Genomic DNA, 27,028 nt, shown 5'->3' with positions numbered 1-27,028 from the left:
ATTAGGGCCTGCAGACCATGTGAATCGGTTATTTATTATTTTGGATAATGGAAGGACTAAGGGGCATTCCATGAAGTTAGCAAGTAGTACATTTAAAACAAATCAGAGAAAATTATTTTTCACTCAACACACAATTAAGCTCTGGAATTCGTTGCCAGAGGATGTGGTTAGTGCAGTTAGTGTAGTTGGCTTTAAAAAAGGTTAAGTTCTTGGAGAAGTCTTGGAGAAGTCCATTAACTGCTATTAGTCAAGTTGACTTAAGGAATAGCTATTGCTATTACTGGCATTAGTAGCATGGGATCTAATTAATGTTTGGGTACTTGCCAGGTTCTTATGGCCTGGATTGGTCACTGTTGGAAACAGGATGCTGTGCTTGATGGACCATTGCACTGACCCAGTACAGCAACTTCTTATGTTTCTAATGAAACATTTTCCTCGTTTAGTACATGACGATGGTCTCTCTCCTGTGTGGATTTTCTGGTACGAGATCAATATATACTTACTAATGAAGCTTTTCTCACACTCAATATATGTAAATGGCCTCTCTCCTGTATGGGTTTTCTGATGTTGTGATAGTTGTGTCTTCAGAGTGAAACTTCTACTGCATTCAGTGCATGAGAAATGTTTCTTTCCCGTGTAGGTTTTTGGATGTTGTTAGAGGTAAGTCTTCCCAATGAAATATTTTCCACACTTAGTACACGAGAACGGTATCTCTCCTGTGTGGATATTCTCATATTGTAAGTGTTGTGTCTTCCGAATGAAATATTTTTCACATTTAGTTCATGAGAACTGTCTCTCTCCTGTGTGGATATTCTCATGTTGTGAGAGTTGTGTCTTTCTAATAAAACATTTTCCACATTTAGTACATTAAATGGTTTCTCTCCTGTGTGGATTTTCTGGTGTTCTGAGAGGTGTGCCTTCGTAATGAAACATTTTCCGCATTTAGTACATGAAAATGGTCTCTCTCCTGTGTGGATTTTCTGGTGTTCTGAGAGGTGTGCCTTCGTAATGAAACATTTTCCACATTTAGTACATGAGAATGGTCTCTCTCCCAGTGGATTTTCTGGTGCTGTAAGAGGTTGCTCTTACTACTGAAACATTTTCCTCATTCAATACATGAGAATGGTCTCTCTACTGTGTGGATTTTCTGGTGCTGTAAGAGGTTGCTCTTACAACTGAAACATTTTCCACATTCAAAACATGAGAATGGTCTCTCTCCTGTGTGGATTTTCTGGTGCTGTAAGAGGTTGCTCTTACAACTGAAACATTTTCCACATTCAATACATGAGAATGGTCTCTCTCCTGTGTGGATTGTCTGATGTCGTGAGAGGTTTGCCTTCGTAATAAAACATTTTCCACATTTAGCACAAGAGAATGGTCTCTCTCCTGTGTGGATTTTCTGGTGTTCTGAGAGGTGTGCCTTCGTAATGAAACATTTTCCGCATTTAGTACATGAAAATGGTCTCTCTCCTGTGTGGATTTTCTGGTGTTCTGAGAGGTGTGCCTTTGTAATGAAACATTTTCCACATTTAGTACATGAGAATGGTCTCTCTCCTGTGTGGATTTTCTGGTGCTGTAAGAGGTTGCTCTTACTACTGAAACATTTTCCACATTCAATACATGAGAATGGTCTCTCGCCTGTGTGGATTTTCTGGTGTTCTAAGAGGTCTGTCTTCCTAATGAAACATTTTACACATTCAGTACATTTGAATGGTCTCTCTCCTGTGTGGATTCTCTGGTGCGAGATCAGTATACACTTACTAATGAAGCGTTTCCCACAATCAGTACATGTAAATGGTTTTTCCCCCGTGTGGATTTTCTGGTGACGTGAGAGGTTTGCCTTCGTAATGAAACATTTTCCACATACAGGACAAGAGAATGGTCTCTCTCCTGTGTGGATTTTCTGATGTTCTGCGAGGTCTGTCTTCCTAATGAAACATTTTCCACATTCAGTACATTTTAATAGTCTCTCTACTGTGTGGATTTTCTGGTGTTCTGAGAGGGTTGTCTTCCTAATAAAACATTTTACACATTCAGTACATTTGAATGGTCTCTCTCCAGTGTGGACTTTCTGGTGCGAGATCAGTATATACCTACTAATGAAGCTTTTCCCACAATCAGTACATGTAAATGGTTTTTCTCCTCTATGGATTTTCAGGTGTTGTGACAGTTGTGTCTTCATAGTGAAACTTTTACTGCATTCAGTGCATGAGAAACTTTTTTTTCTTGTGTGGGTTTTCTGATGTTGTGCAAGGTGCTCCTTTCTAATGAAACAATTTCCACATTTCGTACATGAGAATGGCCTTTCTCCTTTGTGGATTTCCTGATGTCGTGAGAGGTTTGTCTTTCTACTGAAACATTTTCCACATATAGTACATGAAAATGGTCTCTCTCCTGTGTGGATCTTCTCATGATATGAGAGGTTTGTTTTATTAATGAAACATTTTCCACATATAGTACATGAGAATGGCTTCTCTCCAGAGTGGATTTTCTGATGTTGTGAGAGGTCTGACTTATCAATGAAACATTTTCCACATTTAGCACATGAGAACGGTCTCTCGCCTGTATGGATTTTCTCATGATGTGAGAGTTTTGTCTTATTAATGAAACATTTTCCACATATAGTACACGAGAATGGCCTCTCTCCAGAGTGGATTTTCTGATGTCGTGAGAGGTCTGATTTACCAATGAAACATTTTCCACATTTAGCACATGAAAACGGCCTCTCTCCTGTATGGATTCTTTGGTGAATGATTAGTAAATACTTAGTAAAGAAGCTTTTCCCACACTCGGAACATGTAAATCGTCTCGCTCCTGTGTGGATTTTCTCATGATATGAGAGATTTGTCTTATTAATGAAACATTTTCCACATGTAGTACATGAGAATGGCCTCTCTCCAGAGTGGATTTTCTGATGCTGTGAGAGGTCTGTCTTACCAATGAAACATTTTCCACATTTAGCACATGAGAATGGCCTCTCTCCTGTGTGGATTTTCTCATGATATGAGAGTTTTGTCTTATTAATGAAACATTTTCCACATATAGTACATGAGAATGGCCTCTCTCCAGAGTGTATTTTCTGATGTTGTGAGAGGTGTATCTTACCAATGAAACATTTTCCACATTTAGCACATGAGAACGGCCTCTCTCCTGTATGGATTCTCTGGTGAATGAGTAGTAAATACTTACTAATGAAGCTTTTCCCACACTCAGTACATGGAAATGGTCTCTCTCCTGTATGAATTTTCTGATGTTGTGAGAGATGTGACTTACTAACGAAACATTTTCCACATATAGTACATGAGAATGGTCTCTCTCCTGTGTGGATTTTCTCATGTTGTGAGAGCTCTGTCTTTCTACTGAAACATTTTCCACAAATAGTACATGAGAACGCTCTCTCCCCTGTGTGGATTTTCTGGTGGAAGATTAGTAAATACTTACTAATGAAGCTTTTCCCACACTCAGTACAGGGAAATGGTTTCTCTCCTGTATGAATTTTCTGATGTTGTGAGAGGTGTGTCTTACTAATGAAACATTTTCCACATTTAGCACATGAAAATGGCCTCTCTCCTGTATGGATTCTCTGGTGACTGATTAGGAAATATTTAGTAAAGAAGCTTTTCTCACACTCGGTACATGTAAATCGTCTCTCTCCTGTGTGGATTTTCTCATGATATGAGAGATTTCTCTTACCAATGAAACATTTTCCACATTTGGCACATGAGAACGGCCTCTCTCCTGTATGGATTCTCTGGTGAATGATTAGTAAATACTTAGTAATGAAGCTTTTCCCACACTCAGTACAGGGAAATTGTCTCTCTCTATGTATTTTCTGATGTTGTGAGAGATGTGTCTTACTAATGAAACATTTTTCACACTCAGTACATGCGAATGTTCTCGCTCCTGTGTGGATTTTCTGATGTGATATTAGCATATACTTATTAATAAAGCTTTTTGTACATTGAGAACATGAGAATGGTCTCTCCCTAGTGTGTACTTTTTTATGTTGGCTTAGAGCATTCTTACACACAAAACGTTTGCTGTATTCAGTGCATGGAAAGGATTTCTCTCTTGTGTTTGTTAGGATGACATTTAGATTGTTCCCCTGACTGATTCCTTTTTCACATTTGTTGCAGAGAAATGATTTTTTGATTGAGTGGGAATTTTGGTGTAATATTACATGCGATTTCTTACCAAAGCTTTCTCCACAGGAGTCACACAGAAATGATTTATTCACTTTTCCCTCCCTGTAGTTGAGGTCAGCAGTCATTTGATCATGGTTATTACTCTGGAAAGGTCTCCCTGCTCTCAGGTGTCTCTGATGCTCAGGGATGACTGTGCTCTCCCTTTCACACTCAGTGACTCCATTCGGTGAGTCTCCTGCAGAGTTTCTCGGCTTCTCCTCAGACTCCCGCTGACTATTCCTTGTGTTTCTCCTCTCTGTCCCCTGAGAAACATTCTCACAGGCAGTTCCTGATTCTCTTGGGATCAGTCTTACTTTCACAGGATATTCTTTTTGAATCTTCTCCTCCTCTTTTATATTCTGTATAATCTCTTCATTTGCTGATGATAGAAGAAAAAACAATCAATTATTAGTGACCATGCAAATGTTTCTCATTCCATTATCACTGCTCGGAATTGTCATAAATTTTAAAAGTGAGAAGATGGGAGAGAATGAGAGATAAAGAGATCGTGAATGTAGGTGAGCTTGTTGGAAACAGAGAAAGTGTGAGAGGGAGAGAACAGGGAGGGCAGAGGGGGATAGGATAAGCTTGGAGGGGAAGCAAGTTGATGTCCCCAGGTAGGATGAGAGTTACCATAAAGGGCCAGGGATGAGGCTGATATTCCAAGCTGATAGGAAGAGTAGGACAGAAGAGAAATGGAGGAATGATAGTCACATAGATGAGATACTCAGGGTGAGAGGTGATGGCTGAATGAGAGGAGGAAAACGCTGAACAGTAGTGGACAGGGCAGAAGCCAGTATGGCTGGGGTGATGGAGAATACAGAGAAACGTGAATGTGAATGTGATGTTCCTAATGAATGCAATGGGGAATAGGTTTGGGGAGGATTTAGATCAGGAAATGTTAATGTCATGAAGCCTTAAGAATCAAACAGAAGTATGATCCTCTTGAGACTCTGTTTGTAGCCAAGCTGCAACCTCCCTTGTACCAGGCTAGATGGTTAGAACTGTGAGTTTGCAAAGCTCACTCACTTGATATGAGAAAGTGAGAGCATTTATTCCCGGGCATTTAGTCACTGATTTGATTCCTGCCCACCCCAATCACATTTATTATGTATAGATTATTACCTCCACGAGGAAGAAAGTCTTCAAAATAATTATCAATTAGTGATTTAGAAAAACATTCAATCACCGCTGATTTTAGTGACTAATTTTAGTCCTATTGCTGGTCATTCATGAACTAACATTATTCACCTAGTTGTCATATTTAAAAATTATAGATTTAAAAGGCACAAATTTAAAAACCACATTTAACTATACAATAAAATATAATAAATATATATAATATAAATTATATAATATATAAATTATATAATATATTATATAATATATTATATAAATTATTATATATAATATATTATATAAATTATATAAATATAAAATATATAAATTATATAAATAATAATATAATATTTAACTATACAATAAATAAAATAAAATACAATAAACTATACAATAAAACTATACAATAAAATAATATTTTATTGTAAAGCCTGTTGCTGCATTATTGTTTGCTGTAAACCGAGGTGATGTGCTGCACGTGCCGCAGTATAGAAAAATCTCTAAATAATAATAATAATAACTACCCTTAAATTGAGACATACCTACTTCTTAATCAGCTTTTAAGACTTTAGGAACTCAACAAATTAAGATACAGACAGAAGCCCAGCAGCGAGATGGGGGCTATCCAGTCCACAGCATTAAGTGCCACCTGTATGATTATCCACCTGTTAGTAAGGGAGTTTATAAGTGTACACCTGGTGCATAGAGCTTCCGGCTCTCAGAGAATGAGTCTGATGTCTGGAGGCCAGAGTGGCAGAACTGAAGAAAATGAGGCAGACCTAGCGTTGCATAGATGAGACCTTAAGAGACATAGCAGAACACGTTCAACTCCAATCTAGCAGCCCTTGTGCTGCTTTGGAAGAACAAAATCATCTGTAAGGAGACCATCACCTTGGTACGGCTGGAAGTGATCCTGTAACTATGACCTGCCCTTCAGGTGATGCTTTATCCTCACACACACACAGAGGATGTGCCCAGGAGGGAAGGGTTGGGATGGCTGCTGCAGAGGGTGATTCATCATAGTTCAGAGGGAGGTATCTTCCAAGGATACTGGCAATGTAAGTTAGTTAAAATGTATTAAGAGACAGGGTGGTAAAAGCTGAAAACTCCAAACTGCCCGTATCTTCCAATAAACAGGTTGTGGGTACATATAAAAATGGAAATACAAATAAAGCTACTTTAAAATGTCTGTATGCATGGGGGGGTGCTGTTGAGCAGCGAATGGAGGCAGACGCATGAAAGCGGAGCTCTGACCCCACGAGCCTAAAAACCTAACGTTTCTGAGCTTCAATCTGCGATTTTTTTTGAAAGACAGGTATTTGCTCCCTTACCTTATTATTATGGCGGCTAAAAGAAAATCAACTGACTTAAAACAATTCTCTTATGGCAAGACGCCCTCAGAGTCGGGCCCAAATCCTGAAGAGCACGCAGAGACTACTCCAGACGCGGAGGGCCTACCTAACGCCGATGCATGTAATTTACCCGCGCGGAATCATAACGAGGGACGAACTCCGGACCTGGTTTATGGTACTCAGGTCGGATATGAAGCAGCTAGAGCTGATATAATGTCCTCTGTAGCTGAGCTTAAAGAGGACTTTGCAGCCCTGGGCACGCGTGTCGATGAAATGGATACGTGGCTCGATGGACACGGGGAAAAACATCAAGCACTTAATTGATCAGCAAATCGCCATTAAGACAGATGTGTCTTCACTGGCCGATAAATTGGAGGATTTAGAAAATAGGAGCAGGCGATGCAATCTCCGCATACGCGGGGTTCCTGATCTGCTCGAATATTCGGAAGTTGCAGCCATAGCTCAGCAGATCTGCTCCCTTATACTTTCTCTCTCCACTATGGGGTCAGATACCCCGACCACACCACCATCGGAGATTCGACTTGAGAGAGCGCACCGGGCTCTGTGGCCCAGAAATGAGCAGCGCCCTCGGGATATCATAATATGTTTTCACAGTTTCCAGCAAAAAACTCGAGTCTACGACGCAGCAAGACAGGCCAAGGAAGTGAAATGGAATAACCACGATTTGAGTATTTTTCAGGATCTTGCACCCTCCACTCTAAAAAAAAACTGCTATGACTTCCGTGAGGTCACATTAAGCTTAAGAGGTCATTCCATCCGATATCGATGGACTTACCCTTTTGGCCTCCAATTTTAGCATCAAGGGGTCACTTATCGTATGAGGTCTATGGAGGAAGTTGAGGATGCCTTTAAGCAAGCGCAGCTCTCAATTACATTTCAGGCACCTAAAGTGGCGGCGACTTTCCCAAGACCTGATAATGCGCCACGCTGGCAGAGAGCTAATAAAGGAGGCAAGCGTCTCAGGCGCCAACCAGAGGCTTTTGCCCCTGCTGCTAAGGGTCAGGGCTGATGATACTACTTTTTGACTTTTTTTCATTATTATTCTTGCGCCTAACGAATCACGCAGGTTGTATTAGTAATACAGTATTGCCGTACTGCTCAGTCCACCAGTTTTTCAATTTCATAGTTAGGTTTTAGTTATTCTTAATTATTTTTATGATTACAATGCTCAACTCGATTGTGCGAGTCCCCTAGAAGCCCAATGTGCCGCTGGGGAACAGCGAACATGGTACAGGTCGTTGGGGTGTACAGCGAGGAAAGTTATTGTTGGTCTTGGGCCGTCAATGGGATTTTTCCATTGTTTGATCACTGGGATAGGGAGTTGGGGCTCTCACTTCTTTAATCCATTCTCCCCAGCTACATAACTCTTGTCTTTATCTTTCTCTGAGGGGGGTGGCCCTCATTGTTCAACGTCCTGATGGCTATTAGAGTTATATCCTTAAATGTTAAGGGGCTTAACTCCCCCCCAAAAACGTCAAAGGCTGAAGAAGGAATTGCAGACTCAGCACGCAGACACTGTTTACATTCAGGAGATGCACGTACGCAGACACCATGAACGTCTCTTAACATTTCCATCTCACTCCTGCTCCTACTGGGCTGCAAGTTCAAAAAGCTCCAGAATCGCAGGTGTGGGCATTCTTATTTCTAATTCCTTGGTACATGATGTTATATTTCAGTGTAGGGATCCCTTGGGTAGATATGTTCTCCTTACTATCGGGCCGATTCAGGAAAGTCCTCCTGTGCGCGTGATTCTGTATTTAAATGAGGCCCGGCGGTAAAAACGGGCAAAAGGAGGCGCTAGGGACACTAGTGCGTCCCTAGCGCTTCCTTTTGGACCGGAGTGGCGGCTGTCAGCGGGTTTAACAGCTGACGCTCAATTTTGCTGGCGTCGGTTCTCGAGCCCGCTGACAGCCACGTGTTCGGAAACCGGACGCCGGCAAAATTGAGCATCTGGTTTTTACGACCCGACAGCCGCCAGCCGACTCAAAATGTTTTTTTCTTTTTTTTACTTTTGGAAAGTTTCGGGACCTCCGACTCAATATCGCCATGATATTAAGTCGGAAGGTGCACAGAAAATCAGCTTTTACTGCTTTTCTGTGCACTTTCCTGGTGCCCAAAGAAATTAGTGCCGACCTTTGGGTCGGCGCTAATTTCTGAAAGTAAAATGTGCGACTTGGCTGCACATTTTACTTTCTGTATCGCGCCCGCAACATGCATTTGCATGTTGCGGGCGCTATTTGGTTCGGCGGATTGGACGCTCGTTTTCGGCCCCTTACTGAATAAGGGGTAAGGGAAAACGTGTGTCCAGTGGCGGATTAACAGTGCGCTCCGTCGGAGTGCACTGTACTGTATCGGCCTGTATATGAGTGGGTACTCGAGTGCTTATTTTACTAAACGTATATTTCCCAAATAAGAACCAGTCATCATTTTCACGTGATATTGATCAATTATTAACTAATCATTCTGACGGGGAGTTAATTGTTGGTGGTGCTTTCAATGCCACGAGGGAACCCACGATGGGTAGCTCATCTAAAGCTCCTCCCCCTTCTGGGATACAGAAAACTTGGCAGTCTTTTCTGGAAAAATGGAGCCTGGTGGATATCTGGCGGCAGCGCTTTCCGCGTTCGTGCTCATATACTTTCTATTCTGCACCACATGGCACATATTCCAGAATTGACTACTTTTTTTTATCTCCACCCATCTACAAAATATGGTGCATAAAACAGGTACTGATGCAATGACGTGGTCCAATCATGCCCCGCTATGGATGGAGATGAGTCTAGGGTTTTTAGATAAGAGTTTCCGCCCATAGAAATTAAATGACAGTTTATTAAAAGACAAGGCTTTCTTAGCCTCCTTGGATACTTCCGTCAACTGTGTGGGACTGCTCAAAGGCGGTAGCCAGAGGTTTACTTATAGCCCAAGCAGCCCACTGCAATAAAAAGAGGAAGAAAGAATGAATGTCTCTGTTAGCAGAGATCACACATCTCACTAAGCTACATATGGTGCATGGATCACCTTCTATTTACCAGAAACTATTAAAATCTAGGGATGCCTTGTGCTCTCTTGATGATGCTGCCTTTAGTCATCACTTAACCTTATTAAAGCAACAATATTTTGAAGGCGGCAATAAGGCGGGAAGGTATCTAGCTCAGAAATTGAGGGCGGCCAGATCACAGACTCTAGTTGCTAAAATTCAAAATGCTGGGGGTAATATGGTAACGACCTCTGCAGAAATCCGTGACTCGTTTACGGATTTTTATGCGAAGCTACACAATGGAGATCAGTCTATTTCAGCAGAGGACATTACGGTCTACCTAGCATCAGTACCCTTGTCCTCTCTAACAACGGCCCAGCAACAATTCCTTGATAGACCCATCAAACTTTCTGAGGTATTAGACGCCATTAAGAACTTGAAACCAGGAAAGGCCCTGGGCCTTGATGGATTCACAGGGGCCTATTACAGTGGTCTAGCTCCACTGTTGCGACCCCTCTTACAGCTATGTTTAACTCCCTACGAGATCTGAATCATATAGCCGCCACGTCAAATACTGCAGGGATCTCAGTTCTCGCTAAGCCAGGTCGGGATCCTACCCAATGTATAGTTCTTACAGACCAATATCATTGATCAATATTGATCTTAAGATCCTGGCCAGAGTGATGGCTGCCCGTTTGAATGGGGTCCTTTCTCATCTTGTACACTCGGACCAAGTGGGCTTTGTACCTGGGTGCTTATGTCCTTCTTATCCAATCTATCAAGGATAACTTTGAAAAATGGTCCCAACATACATTTTCATGGTTAGAACGAATAGCTATTATCAAAATGAATGTTCTACCCCGCCTCTTATATTTCTTCACCACGATTCCCATTTTCAATCCCTCTACTGTTTTGAACCTGTGGCAAAAAATGATATTTGGGTTCATCTGGCGTAAACGGCCCCCACAGATAGCTCAGTCTACCCTTTACCTGTCTAAGGCCAGGGGAGGCCTTAGTGTTCCTAATCTGTGTAGGTATTTTTGTACGGCCCAATTACGAGCACTGGTAGTGCTACACAGCTCACAAGTGATGCCGCAATGGGTTTTATTGGAACAGGCCCTAATTGGTGCTATGCCACTTTCAGCACTACCATGGCAGCCTCGGTTCACCTGGGGTATATTTAATTATTTCCCAAGCGCCTTAAAATCATAGAAAAAATCGTTCACTCCAAACTATCAGTTTACTTAGAAACAAATAACATACTTCACCCCACACAATTTGGCTTCAGAAAAAACGTAAGCACGGAAACATTACTCCTTTTTCTTAATGACACAGTTCTTTGAGGATTCGACAAAGGACAAAGATATATTTTAATACTCCTGGATTTGTCAGCCGCCTTTGACACAGTCAACCATGCCATTTTACTTGACAGACTTTCTGAAATAGGAATATCAGGCACTATTCTAAAATGGTTCACCTCATATTTATCCCAAAGACGTTTTCAAGTAATATTTAACAACAACCTATCAAATAAAGTGAACCTAAATACAGGAGTCCCACAAGGATCTGCACTGTCAGCAACACTTTTTAACATCTATCTCCTACCTATTTGTCACACACTGATCAGTCTAGGTTTGACCCATTTCCTTTATGCTGATGACATCCAAATATTAATCCCAATCCAAAATACGCTAGAAGAAACCTACAAGAAAATAACCTCTTATCTCTCAAAAATCAAGCAATGCCTCTCCAACCTAAAACTCATAATCAACATTGATAAAACTGAATTAATCATTCTCGACAAAAAAATCAACAACTCACCCAGACAATCACTCAAAATAGAAAACCCAAAAACAATAATCTCTCCTGTTGACCATGCCAGAAACCTCGGAATTACAATCGACAATGAATTATCCTACAAAACCCATATAACAAATAAAATCAAAGAAGGTTACCACAAATTATTGACACTCAGATGTCTCAAACCCTTCCTCACTCAAAATGACTTTAGAACAGTTCAGCAACTACTACTCTTTGCAAACCTAGACTACTGCAACGCCCTATTCCTCGGCCTCCCTTTTACCACCATACGTTTACTACAAATTCTTCAGAACGCAGCCGCCAGGATTCTATCAGGAACCAAGAAACAAGATCACATTACACCTACTCTCATTTCCTTGCACTGGCTCCCAATTAAATACAGAATAGAATACAAAGTTTATCAATCCTCCATAAATTAATCACAGGACAACAAAACCATTGGCTAACTGAACACATTGAACTACATGCTCCAAAAAGGAACCTTCGCTCAATGAATAAAGGCCTCCTCAAATTTCCTCATGCAAAAATCACGCACCTAGTATCAACCCGAGAGAGAGCTATATCCATCGCCAGCCCATCGCTATGGAACGCCTTACCCCTAAATCTAAGAACCCAAGTTGACACCAAAACTTTCAAAAAAGAATTAAAAACCTGGCTTTTTACCAGAGCTTTTTCGGAAGATCTCAACTATCAGCACCAACAAACTCCCAACCAGACAACTCCAAAGAAAACAAAGACACCATCCTATCAACTTACGACAGACTAATCAATCCATGAACTCTATAACAAAAATCTAAAAATGTTTCCCTATATAATCTAACCCTCTTTTACCCCCATTGCTACCCAACTTTATCTTTAAATTGTATTTGTTAAAACTCTGTCACTCTCCTAATGTAAACCATTATATACGGTATACAAAACATGTTAAAATAAATAAATAAATAAATATCCTCCCTTGACATCTTTTTACTAATGCGGTCCTTCCACCAGCTTTACAGACAAAAGTTTCTCAATCATGGTATGCAGCTGGAATTTTCCGATTAGAACATGTATTACTGCAGGGGGTCTTGATGAGTAGGGAGGAGATTAGATCCCATTATCAGTTACCTGAGGTGGATTTTTTACTGTTTGCTAAGGTATATCATTTCCTGAGGAGAACTTCTCGGGATGGTTCTATACACTTTACCAGCTCACTTTTTGAAAACTACTGTATGAATGCTCAGTGTATGCGGGGGATTATCTCTAAAATATATGTCCTTTTATCTGGTAAGACCCTGGAACCTTTCCGACAACAGTTAGCATGGGTGGCGGATTTTGGGCACCCTATAGATGATACGGAATGGGAAAATATATTTGCAAATGCTTATAAATGTTCTATTTCCTCTAGCCTGCAGGAAAACTGTTATAAGATTTTCTATAGCTGGCATTATGCCCCTGACAGGCTTCACCGTTTTGCTTCTTCTGTTTCAAACCTCTGTTGGAGGAATTGTGGGAGTATTGGTACATATTTTCATATTTGGTGGCAGTGCCCACATATTACTTCCTATTGGACTAAGATCGTAGTGAAGGTTCCTTTTTGGATTGAAATCATCCATTGTACCTGAAGACTGGAGGATAGCAAATGTAACCCCAATATTTAAAAAGGGCTCCAGGGGCGATCCGGGAAACTACAGACCGGTTAGCCTGACTTCAGTGCCAGGAAAAATAGTGGAAAGTGTTCTAAACATCAAAATCACAGAACATATAGAAAGACATGGTTTAATGGAACAAAGTCAGCATGGCTTTACCCAGGGCAAGTCTTGCCTCACAAATCTGCTTCACTTTTTTGAAGGAGTTAATAAACATGTGGATAAAGGTGAACCGGTAGATATAGTATACTTGGATTTTCAGAAGGCGTTTGACAAAGTTCCTCATGAGAGGCTTCTAGGAAAAGTAAAAAGTCATGGGATAGGTGGCGATGTCCTTTCGTGGATTGCAAACTGGCTAAAAGACAGGACACAGAGAGTAGGATTAAATGGGCAATTTTCTCAGTGGAAGGGAGTGGACAGTGGAGTGCCTCAGGGATCTGTATTGGGACCCTTACTGTTCAATATATTTATAAATGATCTGGAAAGAAATACGACGAGTGAAATAATCAAATTTGCAGATGACACAAAATTGTTCAGAGTAGTTAATCACAAGCAGATTGTGATAAATTGCAGGAAGACCTTGTGAGACTGGAAAATTGGGCATCCAAATGGCAGATGAAATTTAATGTGGATAAGTGCAAGGTGATGCATATAGGGAAAAATAACCCATGCTATAATTACACGATGTTGGGTTCCATATTAGGTGCTACAACCCAAGAAAGAGATCTAGGTGTCATAGTGGATAACACATTGAAATCGTCGGCTCAGTGTGCTGCGGCAGTCAAAAAAGCAAACAGAATGTTGGGAATTATTAGAAAAGGAATGATGAATAAAGAAGAATTTATTCACTCAGTGCACAATCAAACTATGAATCTATTGCCAGAGGACGTGGTTAAGGCAATTTACATAGTGGAGTTCAAAAAAGGATCATATAAGGACTCAGTGGACCTTGGTCTGACCCAGCAGGGCACTTCTTAGGTTCTTAACTTTGTGGAAGCCCAGCAGCAAGTGTCCTCAGGTGAGATATCACAATATATATATCTGCTCTGAGGATACTTACCTCAGTATAAACAGGGGATACATTTCAGATTGGCAAGGGGCTGGTCTCAAGTGAACAGACCCAAGCAACCAATCTCAGGCACCAGGCCAGAGACAGAGCAGTGCAGGAGCTGGAGTCGGGAGAAAAGTCACCAACGACCCTCAGTAAATCAGCCCCTGGGGTCTGATAAAGATTCAGATAACGCAATCCTTACCCAGGGAGCTCAGGGTCTCATAATTCTCCTTCATCACCTCCCTGTACAGCTTCTTCTGCCCTTCATCTAAATACCCCCACTCCTCCTGGGAGAAAGAGACAGCGATGTCCTCAAACGTCACCGGCACCTGAAACACAAACCAGAAACACTCAGAAATCTCTGGGGTGGGGGATGGGAGCAGTCCCAGGCTGCATCCCCTGCCCCCCTCCTGCCAGTCTCCTACCTGCTGAGCAGAAAGCCCTGCAGCCATTCTCCTGCCCCTTCTCCAGAGCAGGATTTCCAGCCCTGGCTCCCTCCATGCACGGTCCCTGGGGTGGGGGATGGATCAGTCCCAGGCTGCATCCCCTGCCCCCCTCCTGCCAGTCTCCTACCTGCTGAGCAGAAAGCCCTGCAGCCATTCTCCTGCCCCTTCTCCAGAGCAGGATTTCCAGCCCTGGCTCCCTCCATGCACGGTCCCTGGGGTGGGGGATGGGATCAGTCCCAGGCTGCATCCCCTGCCCCCCTCCTGCCAGTCTCCTACCTGCTGAGCAGAAAGCCCTGCAGCCATTCTCCTGCCCCTTCTCCAGAGCAGGATTTCCAGCCCGGGCTCCCTCCCTCCCTGCACGGTCCCTGGGGTGGGGGCAGCTCTGGGCTGTGCTGGATGCCCACGATCAGCTTCTCTCTTATCGGCCACTGAGGGAAAGATAATGGAGGGAGGAAGAATGGGGAAGTGGAGCAGTGCAGGGGAAGTGTAAGTTAGAGAGAGGGAGGGAGGGATCCTGGGGTTGGGAGGCCTCTGACTGCTGCCCTCTGCCTCCCCCGCCCAGCACTGACAGCAGGAGCTGAGGCTGCACAAAAGGCTGCAGGATTCAGGATCAGCTGGGACTGCGCTCTCAGGAATATTGGGACTGGCAGACTGGGAGCTCAGATTCATACATTATCTGATTTATAGACATAAACTCCATCAATTCACAGTGCACTCTGGGAGCTGTAGTCCTTCCTAGGAGGGATTACTGTATGTGACTGTTACAGGGCACTCTGGGAGCTGTGGTCCTTCCTAGGAGGGATTACTGTATGTGATTGTTACAGGGCACTCTGGGAGCTGTAGTCCTTCCTAGGAGGGATTACTGTATGTGATTGTTACACTGCACTCTGGGAGCTGTGATCCTTCCTAGGAGGGATTACTGTATGTGATTGTTACAGGGCACTCTGGGAGGTGTAGTCCTTCCTAGGAGGGATTACTGTATGTGATTGTTACAGGGCACTCTGGGAGCTGTAGTCCTTCCTAGGAGGGATTACTGTATGTGACTGTTACAGGGCACTCTGGGAGGTGTAGTCCTTCCTAGGAGGGATTACTGTATGTGACTGTTACAGGGCACTCTGGGAGCTGTGGTCCTTCCTAGGAGGGATTACTGTGTGTGACTGTTACAGGGCACTCTGGGAGCCGTGATCCTTCCTAGGAGGGATTACTGTATGTGACTGTTACAGGGCACTCTGGGAGCCGTGATCCTTCCTAGGAGGGATTACTGTATGTGACTGTTACAGGGAACTCTGGGAGCTGTGATCCTTCCTAGGAGGGATTACTGTATGTGACTGTTACAGGGCACTCTGGGAGCTGTAGTCCTTCCTAGGAGGGATTACTGTATGTGACTGTTACAGGGCACTCTGGGAGCTGTAGTCCTTCCTAGGAGGGTTTACTGTATGTGACTGTTACAGGGCACTCTGGGAGGTGTAGTCCTTTCTAGGAGGGATTACTGTATGTGACTGTTACAGGACACTCTGGGAGCTGTGGTCCTTCCTAGGAGGGATTACTGTATGTGACTGTTACAGGACACTCTGGGAGCTGTAGTCCTTCCTAGGAGGGATTACTGTATGTGACTGTTACAGGGCACTCTGGGAGCTGTGGTCCTTTCTAGGAGGGATTACTGTATGTGACTGTTACAGGACACTCTGGGAGCTGTAGTCCTTCCTAGGAGGGATTACTGTATGTGACTGATACAGGGCACTCTGGGAGGTGTAGTCCTTCCTAGGAGGGATTACTGTATGTGACTGATACAGGGCACTCTGGGAGGTGTAGTCCTTCCTAGGAGGGATTACTGTATGTGACTATTACAGTGCTCTCCGGAAGCAGTAATCCTTCATAAGAACATAAGAAATTGCCATACTGGCTTTGATCAAGGGTATATCAAGCCGAGAATCCTGTTTCTAACAGTGGCCAATCCAGGCTAAAAGTACCTGGCGAGTACCCAAACATTAAATAGACCCCATGCTACCGCTGCCAGCAATAGCAGTGGCTGTTCCTCAAGTCAACCCAATCAATAGCAGTCAATGGACCTCAACTCCAAGAACCTATACAAACCTTTTTTAAACCCAGATACACTGTGTTGTGTCCGTTGGTGCTAGACGGCTTCGTCCCGTTTGCCTCACCTTGTTCACGGCTCCTCCCTCTTACCTTGGGAAAATGGCTACCGCTGCGTCTACAAGCCGCCCTCTCCGGCGTCACCGGAACGGCTATGGTACTGCCTCCCACCATGCTCCTCCCAAGGGCCTACTAGGGTGTGCGTGCGCATGCCACCCACGTCTTTATTCCAGCATTGGTGCAAACCTCGGGGCGTTCCTCGCTACTGACGTCACGCCATCCGGGTATTTAGCCTGTACTTGTTTGCTAGCTCATTGAGTTAGCAAGGATCGGTCTCGGCCGGTCTAGGCTACTCTACCGCTTCCGTGCTGCTTCTGCAAGCTCTCTCTCTGCCCTTCGGGGTAATTACTAACCTGGGTACCCACTCCTAAGGAGCCCTCTGCTTTATTTCAGGTGCCTTACAGGGATCAGGTATTCGCTCCTCGAGGGCCTGCTCTCCCAGCCTCGGTGCCAGTATCATCTACTTCAGCCTGGTGGAATCGCATACCTACAGCAACCATCTAGTGAGTAATCTAACTCTCACTCTATCTCATCCACAGTACTGCCTTAACCTGCACCGGAGTTCCCCTATACCAACGAGGTGAGAAGGGTCCCCTCTGCCGAGGGTCCTGAGACTGCTACATCCAGACTTCCTCACTACTGCCACCTCTGGTGGTATGCATCAAACTGTATAATAAAAGAGCTAATTTGGTTGTGCGTCCTGAGTCTAGCCCAGTACTGTGGCTCCCCACGGGGTCCCTCCCTGTGGGCGTGGTCATCTACCACAGTACCCGAGAATCCACCCAAACACCGCTTAACCATAACACACTAACTGCACTAACCACATCCTTTGGCAACAAATTCCAGAGCTTAATTATGCGTTGAGTGAAAAATAATTTTCTCCAATTAGTTTTAAATGTGCTACTTGCTAACTTCATGGAATGCCCCCTAGTCCTTCTATTATCCGAAAGTGTAAATAACCGATTCACATCTACTCGTTCAAGACCTCTCATGATTTTCACACCTCTATCATATCCCCCCTCAGTCGTCTCTTCTCCAAGCTGAAAAGTCCTAACCTCTTTAGTCTTTCCTCATAGGGGAGTTGTTCCATTCCCCTTATCATTTTGGTAGCCCTTCTCTGTACCTTCTCCATCGCAATTATATCTTTTTTGAGATGCGGCGACCAGAATTGTACACAGTATTCAAGGTGCGGTCTCATCATGGAGCGAAACAGAGGCATTATGACATTTCCCGTTGATAGCCGGATGAAATAGCCATGCTGTCATGGGATCTGTCAATCAGGTCTGGGAGGCGGAGCTTGTTAAGCAGAGGTTTAGCTTTTTGTCTCTGTGGCTGCGTGTGTGTTCCCACGCAGGAAAGTAACAGATTCTCCTCAGTCTGTTCTTTCCGCGCGCGGGATCACACGCGGAGCTACTTTCTCCTCAGATGTCAAATCGGGGTTTAAGAGATGTCGCTGTGGCAAGGTAATGTCGGTCACGGATGGCCATGACCGATGTTACCGTTACCACAACGCGGGGGAATGCGAGTTTTGTGCTCGTATGTCCCCTCGGGCCCAGAGACAGCTGGCCTACAGAATGAAGGAGCTCCTCAGCCTCTCCGAGCCGTCAGAGGCTCATTCTTTGCCGGGACCGGTGAAGAAATCCACTCATCCTTAAAAAAGAGCGGCTTCGTGGGATCCTCACCCCTCCAGGCCTGGAGGGAAGGAGGTACCGAGGCAAGTGGGGCCGTTGGATCAGGGAGTTGATCAAGGCGATCGGGACCGATCAACCTCGACAGAACGGCCAGCGTCGCATGTCCGTTCCACGCCATCTTGGGACGGAGCGGCACAAACCCAGAAAATGGCGCCGAAAAAGAAGTCAGCGCAGAGTGCAGCACCAAAGATGAGTGCGGCGCTGACAGTTACGGCGCCGGGAACATCGGCGCACATTACAGCGCCGAAGACATTGGCGCACATTGAGGCGCCGAGGACATCGACGCAGATTACGACGCCAGGGACATCGACGCACATTACGGCACCGGGGACATCGGCACAGATTATGGTGCTGGGGACATCGGCGCAGATTACGGCGCCGGAGATTTCAAAACCTACTGTGGTGCCAAGACAGGGACCACAGAGTCCTTCATGGAACAAACAACCTTCTCAACCTATATACAAACAAAGGAGTACACATGGGCACAGAAGTGGTGGAAGCGGAGACATCAATCTCCACAATTATCTCACTCCACCTCTCCTGAATCTACGCCACGACGTTCTGAGACTTCATCAAAAAGGTCTCAACCTAAGCGCAAAAGATCTTCACCTTCAAGGGAAGGAACTCACATGCCATCAGGGCATACACATAAGCACAAACATCATTCCCATCATAGAGCAGTGCCAAAAAAGACATCAGAATCAGAAGCCAGTCCTTCCACCTCCAAGTCATCCAGGAATCAAAAACCTAGGACACATTCACATCGGTCGCCCATTTGCCTCACTTCTTCTCATGCTTCCATTTCCTCCAGTACTTCGTCTAAAGGAGTAGGGGATGCAAATCGACCGCCGGCAGAATTATTACCACAACATACTGGTAAAGCAGTCATGCCCCCTAAAACAAGGGAAGCTTTCTGGCAGTTATCACAATCTCTAGCAGGATTCTATGAAACTTTAGAATCATCTTGCAAAATGACAAATCAACCACCAAAGGCCTCCGAGGACCCTCAGGCACAACTTTCAAGAGAACCATCGCCAGAACCTTCACTATCGCCGGTTCCAGAATGATCTCCAACTCCAAGTACAAAGCATGGCACACAAGGAGATTCTACATCCCCACCTATATCTCCATCATCCTCGACGGGGTTCCCTTCGGATCCACAAGAACAACCACAGGAACCATATTCCCCGCCCGAAGACCTCTCGTACCCACGATTCTTAGAGAAAATGGGTACCATATTGCATTTAGATGTACAAAAGGAATCAGATCCTCGATCAGAGACCTTAGGTCTTCTAAAAAATTTTGATATTCCAGGAGAACCCACTTCACTACCACCACAGGATTTGTTACACAGTGTTCTCCAAAAATCCTGGGAAACACCTCAATCTTTATCAGCGGTCTCAAGGAAGACCGACATAAAATTTCGGATGAGAAAAGATCCACCGTATGCGCTGCCATAACTACCTCATGCGTCCATAGTGGTACAATCGGCGATGCAACGCTTCAAAAAAATCAAAAACTTACTCTACATACCCACCGACCAAAGACAATAGATATTTGGATGAATTCGGACTGAAAGTGTACCAAAACGCAATGCTCAACACTAGAATTATGCATCACCAATTTTATATGATACAATCTTTATATGAATGCATACAGGCGACGAAGGGTATTCTCTCCGCTACGGCGGATCAAACACCTCAAACGCTACATGATGTGGAAGAGTGTTCCAGACACCTACTAAGGTCAGTCTATGAAAGTCTGGAAACATCGTCCAGAGCATCAGCGACAGCCATAGCAGCCCGTCGAACGGCATGGTTACGATCCATTTCTATAAGAGAGGATTTGCACGACAAACTAGCAAATCTGCCGTGTATGGGAGATAACCTATTTGGTAATAGGTTTCAAGAAACAGTAGGAAAGCTAAAAGACGAAGCCATAGCAGTACAATCTTTACAGTCGCAACTGGCTTACTTGGCTTCCAGACGTTACTACCCATATAATCGTAGATCTTCTTATGGTCGCAGACCTTATAGATCTTATCAATCGTTCCGTCTACAACCATACCTGTCTTATCAACGGCCACAACAACAACAACAAGCCCTTCTTCCACGTAGGGGTAAACCTCGCAATCAAAGACAGCAGACTCAACCACCGGCAACTGCGCTTACAACAACTCAGTCTTTTTAGACATATAGCCACCACCACAGCAATTGACACCACCAGGAATAATACAGTCATGTCTACCAGTGTGGGAGCAGATTACTTCAGACAATGGGTTCTGGAGATAATACATCAAAGTTGTCAACTTCAATTTACAACAAAACCAACATTACCCTACCTCTCCACACTAAACATTCAAAGATCTCAGCCTCAACTAGCGGAGGAGATTTCAAGCCTACACAATCAACAGGCCATCAAACTAATATCCCGGAAACATCAAAACTCGAGATTTTACTCCCCATACCTCCTGATACCCAAGAAATCAGGGGGCCTCTGCCCCATCCTGGATCTTCGGGAACTCACCAAATTCCTAACCAAAGAAAAATTCAAAATGGTATCCTTAAGTCAATTCTCCCTCTAATTCAACCCAACGACTGGATGTGCTCCATAGACCTGAAGGATGCGTACACGCACCTTCCAATCCATCCATCCTCTTGGCATTACCTATGCTTTCGGTACAAACATCAGCACTACCAGTACAAAGTTCTTCCCTTTGGTTTATCAGCTGCTCCCAGGGTGTTCACCAAATGCATGGTAGTGGTGATGGCTCATCTCAGACAACAGGGTATGACAATCTTTCCATATCTGGACGACTGGCTAATCATAGCCTCGATTCGGGATATATTGATTGATCATCTCCAAAGAATAATACAATGCTTACAAACATTAGGACTAGTGATCAATTTTCAGAAATCACATCTGCAACCAATACAGAAGCTGCAGTTTATAGGAGCATGCCTGGATACCACTCGGAGCAGAGCATACCTCCCATCGGAACAAATATTACAACTACGTCAGCTTCTTTATCTCTTGAACAACACTCAAAGACCCTCAGCGCTACAGGTTCTAGTAGTCTTAGGTCACATGGCAGCAGCCAATTTTACAGTTCCCAATATCAGACTACACATGACACATCTGCAGTGGGGACTAAAACGACAGTGGAAACAACACACACAACCGTTAACACAAAGAATAGTGCTAACAACTGAGATGAAAAAGGATTTAACATGGTGGCTGATACACTCCACCCTCTCCAAGGGGCGGATTTTAAGAGCCCTGCTCACGTAAATCCGCCCGGATTTACACGAGCAGGGCTTGCACGCCGGTGCGCCTATTTTACATAGGCCTGCCGGCGCGCGCAGAGCCCCGGGACTCGCGTAAGTCCCGGGGTTTTCCGAGGGGGCGTGTCGGGGGCAGGGCCGAGCGGCGCGCCATTTTCGGGGCGGGATGCGGCGTTTCGGGGGCAGGCCCGGGGGCGTGGCCGCGCCCTCCGGAACCGCCCCCAGGTTGCGTCTAGGTGCGCCAGCGGCCCGCTGGCGCACGGGGATTTACTTCTCCCTCCGGGAGGCGTAAATCCCCCAACAAAGGTAGGTGGGGGGTTTAGACAGGGCCGGGGGAGTGGGTTAGGTAGAGGAAGGGAGGGGAAGGTGAGGGGAGGGCGCCCTTTTTGAAAATCTACCCCCAAGGGAGCACTATTCAGTCCTCCCCCTCACAACGCAGTCTTAACCACAGATGCATCTCGCAAAGGGTGGGGAGCGCATCTCGAGCTATACGAAATGCAAGGGTTATGGACAATAGCAGAGCAAACCCTGCAGATAAATTTGTTGGAACTCAGAGCGATCCGGGAAGCCTTACAAGTTTTCCAAAACTACCTAAAGGGCCGCAGAGTCATGATCTACATGGACAATCAAGTAGCGATGTTTTACATCAACAAACAAGGAGGGTCCGGTTCATGGTCCCTATGCAAAGAGACATTGATCATCTTCGAACATGCTCATCGACATTGCATACATTTGCAAGCCACTTACCTTCCGGAAGTAGCGAACACAAGAGCGGACAGGTTAAGCCGAATCTTTCATCCTCATGAATGGGCACTCAATACAGAAATAGCCCAAAACATCTTCATGCAATGGGGAGCACCGTCAATAGATCTCTTTGCAACAGAGATCAATGCTCAGGTTCCCAAATTCTGCTCGATAAGACCAAGCCGATTCAGGATAGCTCAAGATGCTTTTCTCATCCCTTGGTCGACAGGTCTCCTGTACGTCTTTCCTCCCATACCACTGATAACAAGAACAATTCAGAAGTGCATAGCGACAAAACTCAACTAATACTCATTGCCCTGGCCTGGCCGAGACAACCATGGTACAGCTTCCTTCTCCGACTATCTCTGGAAGATCCAATAAGTCTACCGATCCGTCCAGATCTGCTGCTACAGGATCAAGGGACGCTTCTACATCCATTGCACGCATCTCTCCATTTGACAGCTTGCTACATTCTGTTTGCTTTTTTGACTGCCGCAGCACACTGAGCTAATGATTTCAATGTGTTATCCACTATGACGCCTAGATCTCTTTCTTGAGTTGTAGCACCTAATATGGAACCTAACATCGAGTAACTACAGCAAGGGTTATCTTTCCCTATATGCATCACCTTGCACTTATCCACATTAAATTTCATCTGCCATTTGGATGCCCAATCTTCCAGTCTTGCAAGGTCCTCCTGTAATGTATCACAATCCGCTTGTGATTTAACTACTCTGAATAATTTTGTATCATCCGAAATTTGATAACCTCACTCGTCGTATTCCTTTCCAGATCATTTATAAATATATTGAAAAGCACCAGACCAAGTAGAGATCCCTGAGGCACTCCACTGTTTACCCTTTTCCACTGAGAAAATTGCACATTTAATCCTACTCTCTGTTTCCTGTCTCTTAACCAGTTTGTAATCCACGAAAGGACATCGCCTCCTATCCCATGACTTTTTAGTTTCCTTACAATCAGAAATATTACAAGGTGTCAGAGTCATTTGACTTGAGATAAACTCAAGATTGTGAACTTGCCTTTGGGAGGATCATACAATGTCTGCGTAATGCTCTAGTACTTACTTTTGCTGACCCAGGCAAGGCCTATGAGCTGCATATATATGCTTGTCTTGGTCTAGAAGAGGTTTTAAACCAGCCACATACAGAAGGACTACGACCTGTGGCCTGTGCAAGCTGCAATCTGAGTAAAACTGAGAGAAACTACCCTGCTCGTAAACTGGTGGCTGTGGACAAGTTCAGGGATTGTCTATATGAGGTTGAAATTAAGGTAAAAACAGACAATAACCCCCCTGACCTATGTGTTTACAACTGCAAAGTTGGATGCAACTGGCCAGCATTATCCCTTTTATAATTTCGCTCTACAACACTGACTTGGAAGTGTTAATGGGAATGCAGATGCACAGGAGTGACACTACCCAAAAGGATTGGTGCAGTTTATCAGAGACTGGAATGGCAGCGGTGTGTAACCAGGCAGGGAATGGGATTGAATGTGGAATTAAGTGTCCGGTGCCCCACAAAAAAAAAAACAAAAACGCATTCCACCTCTACCTGCATGATATGAGTGAAAAGGCCGCCAGTCGCTATGGCACAAGGACAGTCCATCAGCATAGGTTTTTGTAATAAGTTCCATATAGAACGATTCCCACCAGTGCCCTTGGTGGATGTTACTAGGCTGAGGAGGTCCTGGAATATGGCAGCTGATATTTAATGCTAAAACATGCAAAGTCATGCATTTGGGCTGTAAAAATCCCAAGGGAGCAGTATAGTATAGGGGGTGAAATTCTTCTAAGCATGACAAAAAGAGTAGGACGTAGGAGAGAGCACATCTGATGAACTAAAGGTGACCCAAACAGATGGATAAGGAAAAGGCAAAAGCCAGAAGGTTGCATTGGAAGACGAATGGTCAGCAGAAAATAGGAGGTGATTACGGCCCCTGTAGAAGTCCCTGGTGGGATCTCATTCGGAGCACTTTGTGTAATACTGGAGACCGTACCCGTTTGAGTCGGGCCAGAGGGTGAGCACTAAAATGGCGCAACGGAATTGACTGTCCTAAGTCTGATAAGATGTGTTGAGAAGTTAGGCCATTGTGGACTTAGAGTTCTCACACCGCCCCCACATCATGCGACTGTACAACAGCTGCGGGGACTGAAGCATTAAACACCAGATGTGCAAGCCCAGTGGGGAGGGGGTTCTGACCCGGGACCCGGTTATGGGAAACCACACGTAACCCCCTTCTTCAGGAGAGGTACTCCTCAGGGCCGACTGCAACCAGCTCGCTCCTTCCCATGACGGATCCCAGTCCCTGCGAGGATTTTTTTGAAGGGGGAAAGCTGTCACTTGTGGCCCAGACAATGAGAACAGGTCGCCAGTGTGTTTAACTCTCTTTAAGTGTATCTGTGGTGCTTCTCGTGAGGTGGGAGGCTGTAAGAACCAGGACTGGGTGTAAATAATAAGTTTACTGATTCATTAAGTAAAATAAAGTCCATGGTCCACACTGATGTGAGTACATCTGACTGTAGTTACAGGATTTTCTTACTATGTTGGTCGCTGTCCTTATTACAGATCTCTGGGTAGAGCCCATGGTGATTATAAATGTGCGCACTCTCTCCCAGCGTCTGTCCCTGTGCATCCTAATGAATAGGGTCCCCCCTTTAAACATCTTCTTTCCCTCAGACACCCAGCCTGTCCTGGTTCCTTGCTGTGCAGAGATCTGGATGGTTTTTCCTTCCTTTGGTTCAGCTCTTCCTTTATCCTTAGCTCTTACTTCTGGGATTTCTCTTGTGGGAAAATCAGGGGATCAGGCTCGTTCTCAGATTTGCAATCCCAGTGGGGAAGGGGGATCAGAAAAACCTCCCCACTTATCTCAAAGTGCAAAAATACTTTAAAGCTTAGCTGCAAACATCTTCCTAGGCTGGCGTTCATGCTGTCCCGGGAGCTTGCCACCTTCAGGGGGTGAACGGGCTCGCTGGTCTTCAGCCCCTGTCCTTTGAGTACAGCCAGCGAGGATGACTTTCCCCAAAGAAGCAGGGCGAGCCTCAGTCCCTTCCAAACATAGGACTCTTCCAGCCCTCACTGACTCCCCACTGACTCCTCACTGACCCTGCAGCAGGATCCATCACTGGTGCTCGCCTACCTAGGTCGTTGGTCTCCTGGGTGAGAGCCCTCTCACCCCAGCAGGGAATCTGCCTCCACAATCTGCCTTTCTCTCTCTCTCTCGCTCTCTGTAACTTAAAGTGAGAAGGATCCTCTGGCAGGGAGCGCTCGGTGAGGTATCTCTTCTGAAAGAAAACTCCTTAGCGCAAGGCCAGGAGGCCCCACCAGAGTGTGGAAACATTACATCTTAATCTGCAGCTGCTCTCCCTGACCGACCCCCCACGGCTATCAGCAGGACTGGGCTAAGTAAGCTGAGGCTCCCAATCCTGATCCTCCTGCTGGGAGGGCTCAAAGGGATGGATGGACGGCTCCTATTTCAGTGCATTCTAATAACAGGGTAGGGTGGCTTTTAGTGGCCATCCTGAGGGGTCCTCCACCCACATCCATTTCTCAAAAAGCAATTTAAGATGCACAGATGAAAAGGGTAAAACTAACAGAGGCAGGGGAGGGAGAAGGCAGAGGGAGAAACAGCGAGGGAGTATCCACACCAATAGATTGAAATCAGCTGCCCTAACTATAAGCAAAGGGTTTGTATTATAATTGCAGCTATTGTCTTAACTATGTCTGTGTATTCTGCCTGGGTTTCTAGGATTAACCTTACATTAATAATAAAGGCACTGCTTAACCTGTAGGGGCTCAAAGTGTGAGGGTGGCTTTGTGTTTTCCTGAGTAGCAGATCCGGTCAGCAAGGAGCCCCCAGGACCCGCACCCTTTGGGTTCTTGTGATTTCTCAGACCCACACAGAGAACCTGTGACAAATGGTCAGAGATCTTCCTTCTAAAGCACATGGGGATAGACTGAAAGATGTAAACAGGTACATCCTGGAGGAAAGGTGGGACTGGGGAAGTATGACAGAGACGTTTAAATACCTCCAAGGTTTCCATGCAGAGGAGGATCTAGAACAAGGATTCATCAGATGAGGGTGAAAGAGGAGAGACCCAGGCAGTGGCGTAGCCACGGGTGGGCCTGGGTGGGCAGGTGCCCACCCAACTTAGACCCAGGCCCACCCAACTGGCACCGGAACTGCAAGGCTATCGCGGGATCCCATCCCCGCGACAGCGAACAAGAGAACCCACGCCTCGCGCGCCATCACGGCACACATGGGGAAGCGCTGCTGTGGCCGTATGGCCAACCGGTCTTCCTGTTCGGGGGGGGGAGCGGAAGCGCCGCGCGCAGCTTCCGCTTCCTCCCCCCAATGCAGGAAGATCAGCTGCCTCTCCTGCTGCCACCCGTTCTCCTGCTATCTTCGGACCAAACGGCCCGCCGAATTTCTTGTTTGGGGGAGCGGAAGCGCCGCGCACAGCTTCCGCTCCCCCAAAGCAGGAAGATCAGCTGCCTCTCCTGCTGCCACCGGCCTCCTGCTATCTTCGGGCGTCGGGC

General features: G+C 45.2%; 1 protein-coding gene across 1 annotated transcript in view; it reads right to left on the bottom strand.

Moving 5' to 3' along the window:
• Positions 1-305: 305 nt before the first annotated feature.
• Positions 306-27,028, bottom strand: part of LOC115083528 (zinc finger protein 850-like) — a 111,372-nt gene continuing 84,649 nt past the window's right edge. The window contains 1 exon segment of the mRNA XM_029587407.1: positions 306-3,822. Coding sequence (XP_029443267.1) covers positions 860-3,822 — 2,963 coding nt within the window. The 3' untranslated portion in view covers positions 306-859.

The sequence above is a fragment of the Rhinatrema bivittatum genome, chromosome 2 (genome assembly GCF_901001135.1).
Source record: "Rhinatrema bivittatum chromosome 2, aRhiBiv1.1, whole genome shotgun sequence".
Lineage (NCBI taxonomy): Eukaryota > Metazoa > Chordata > Amphibia > Gymnophiona > Rhinatrematidae > Rhinatrema > Rhinatrema bivittatum.
This window is presented reverse-complemented; position numbering and strand designations above follow the sequence as displayed.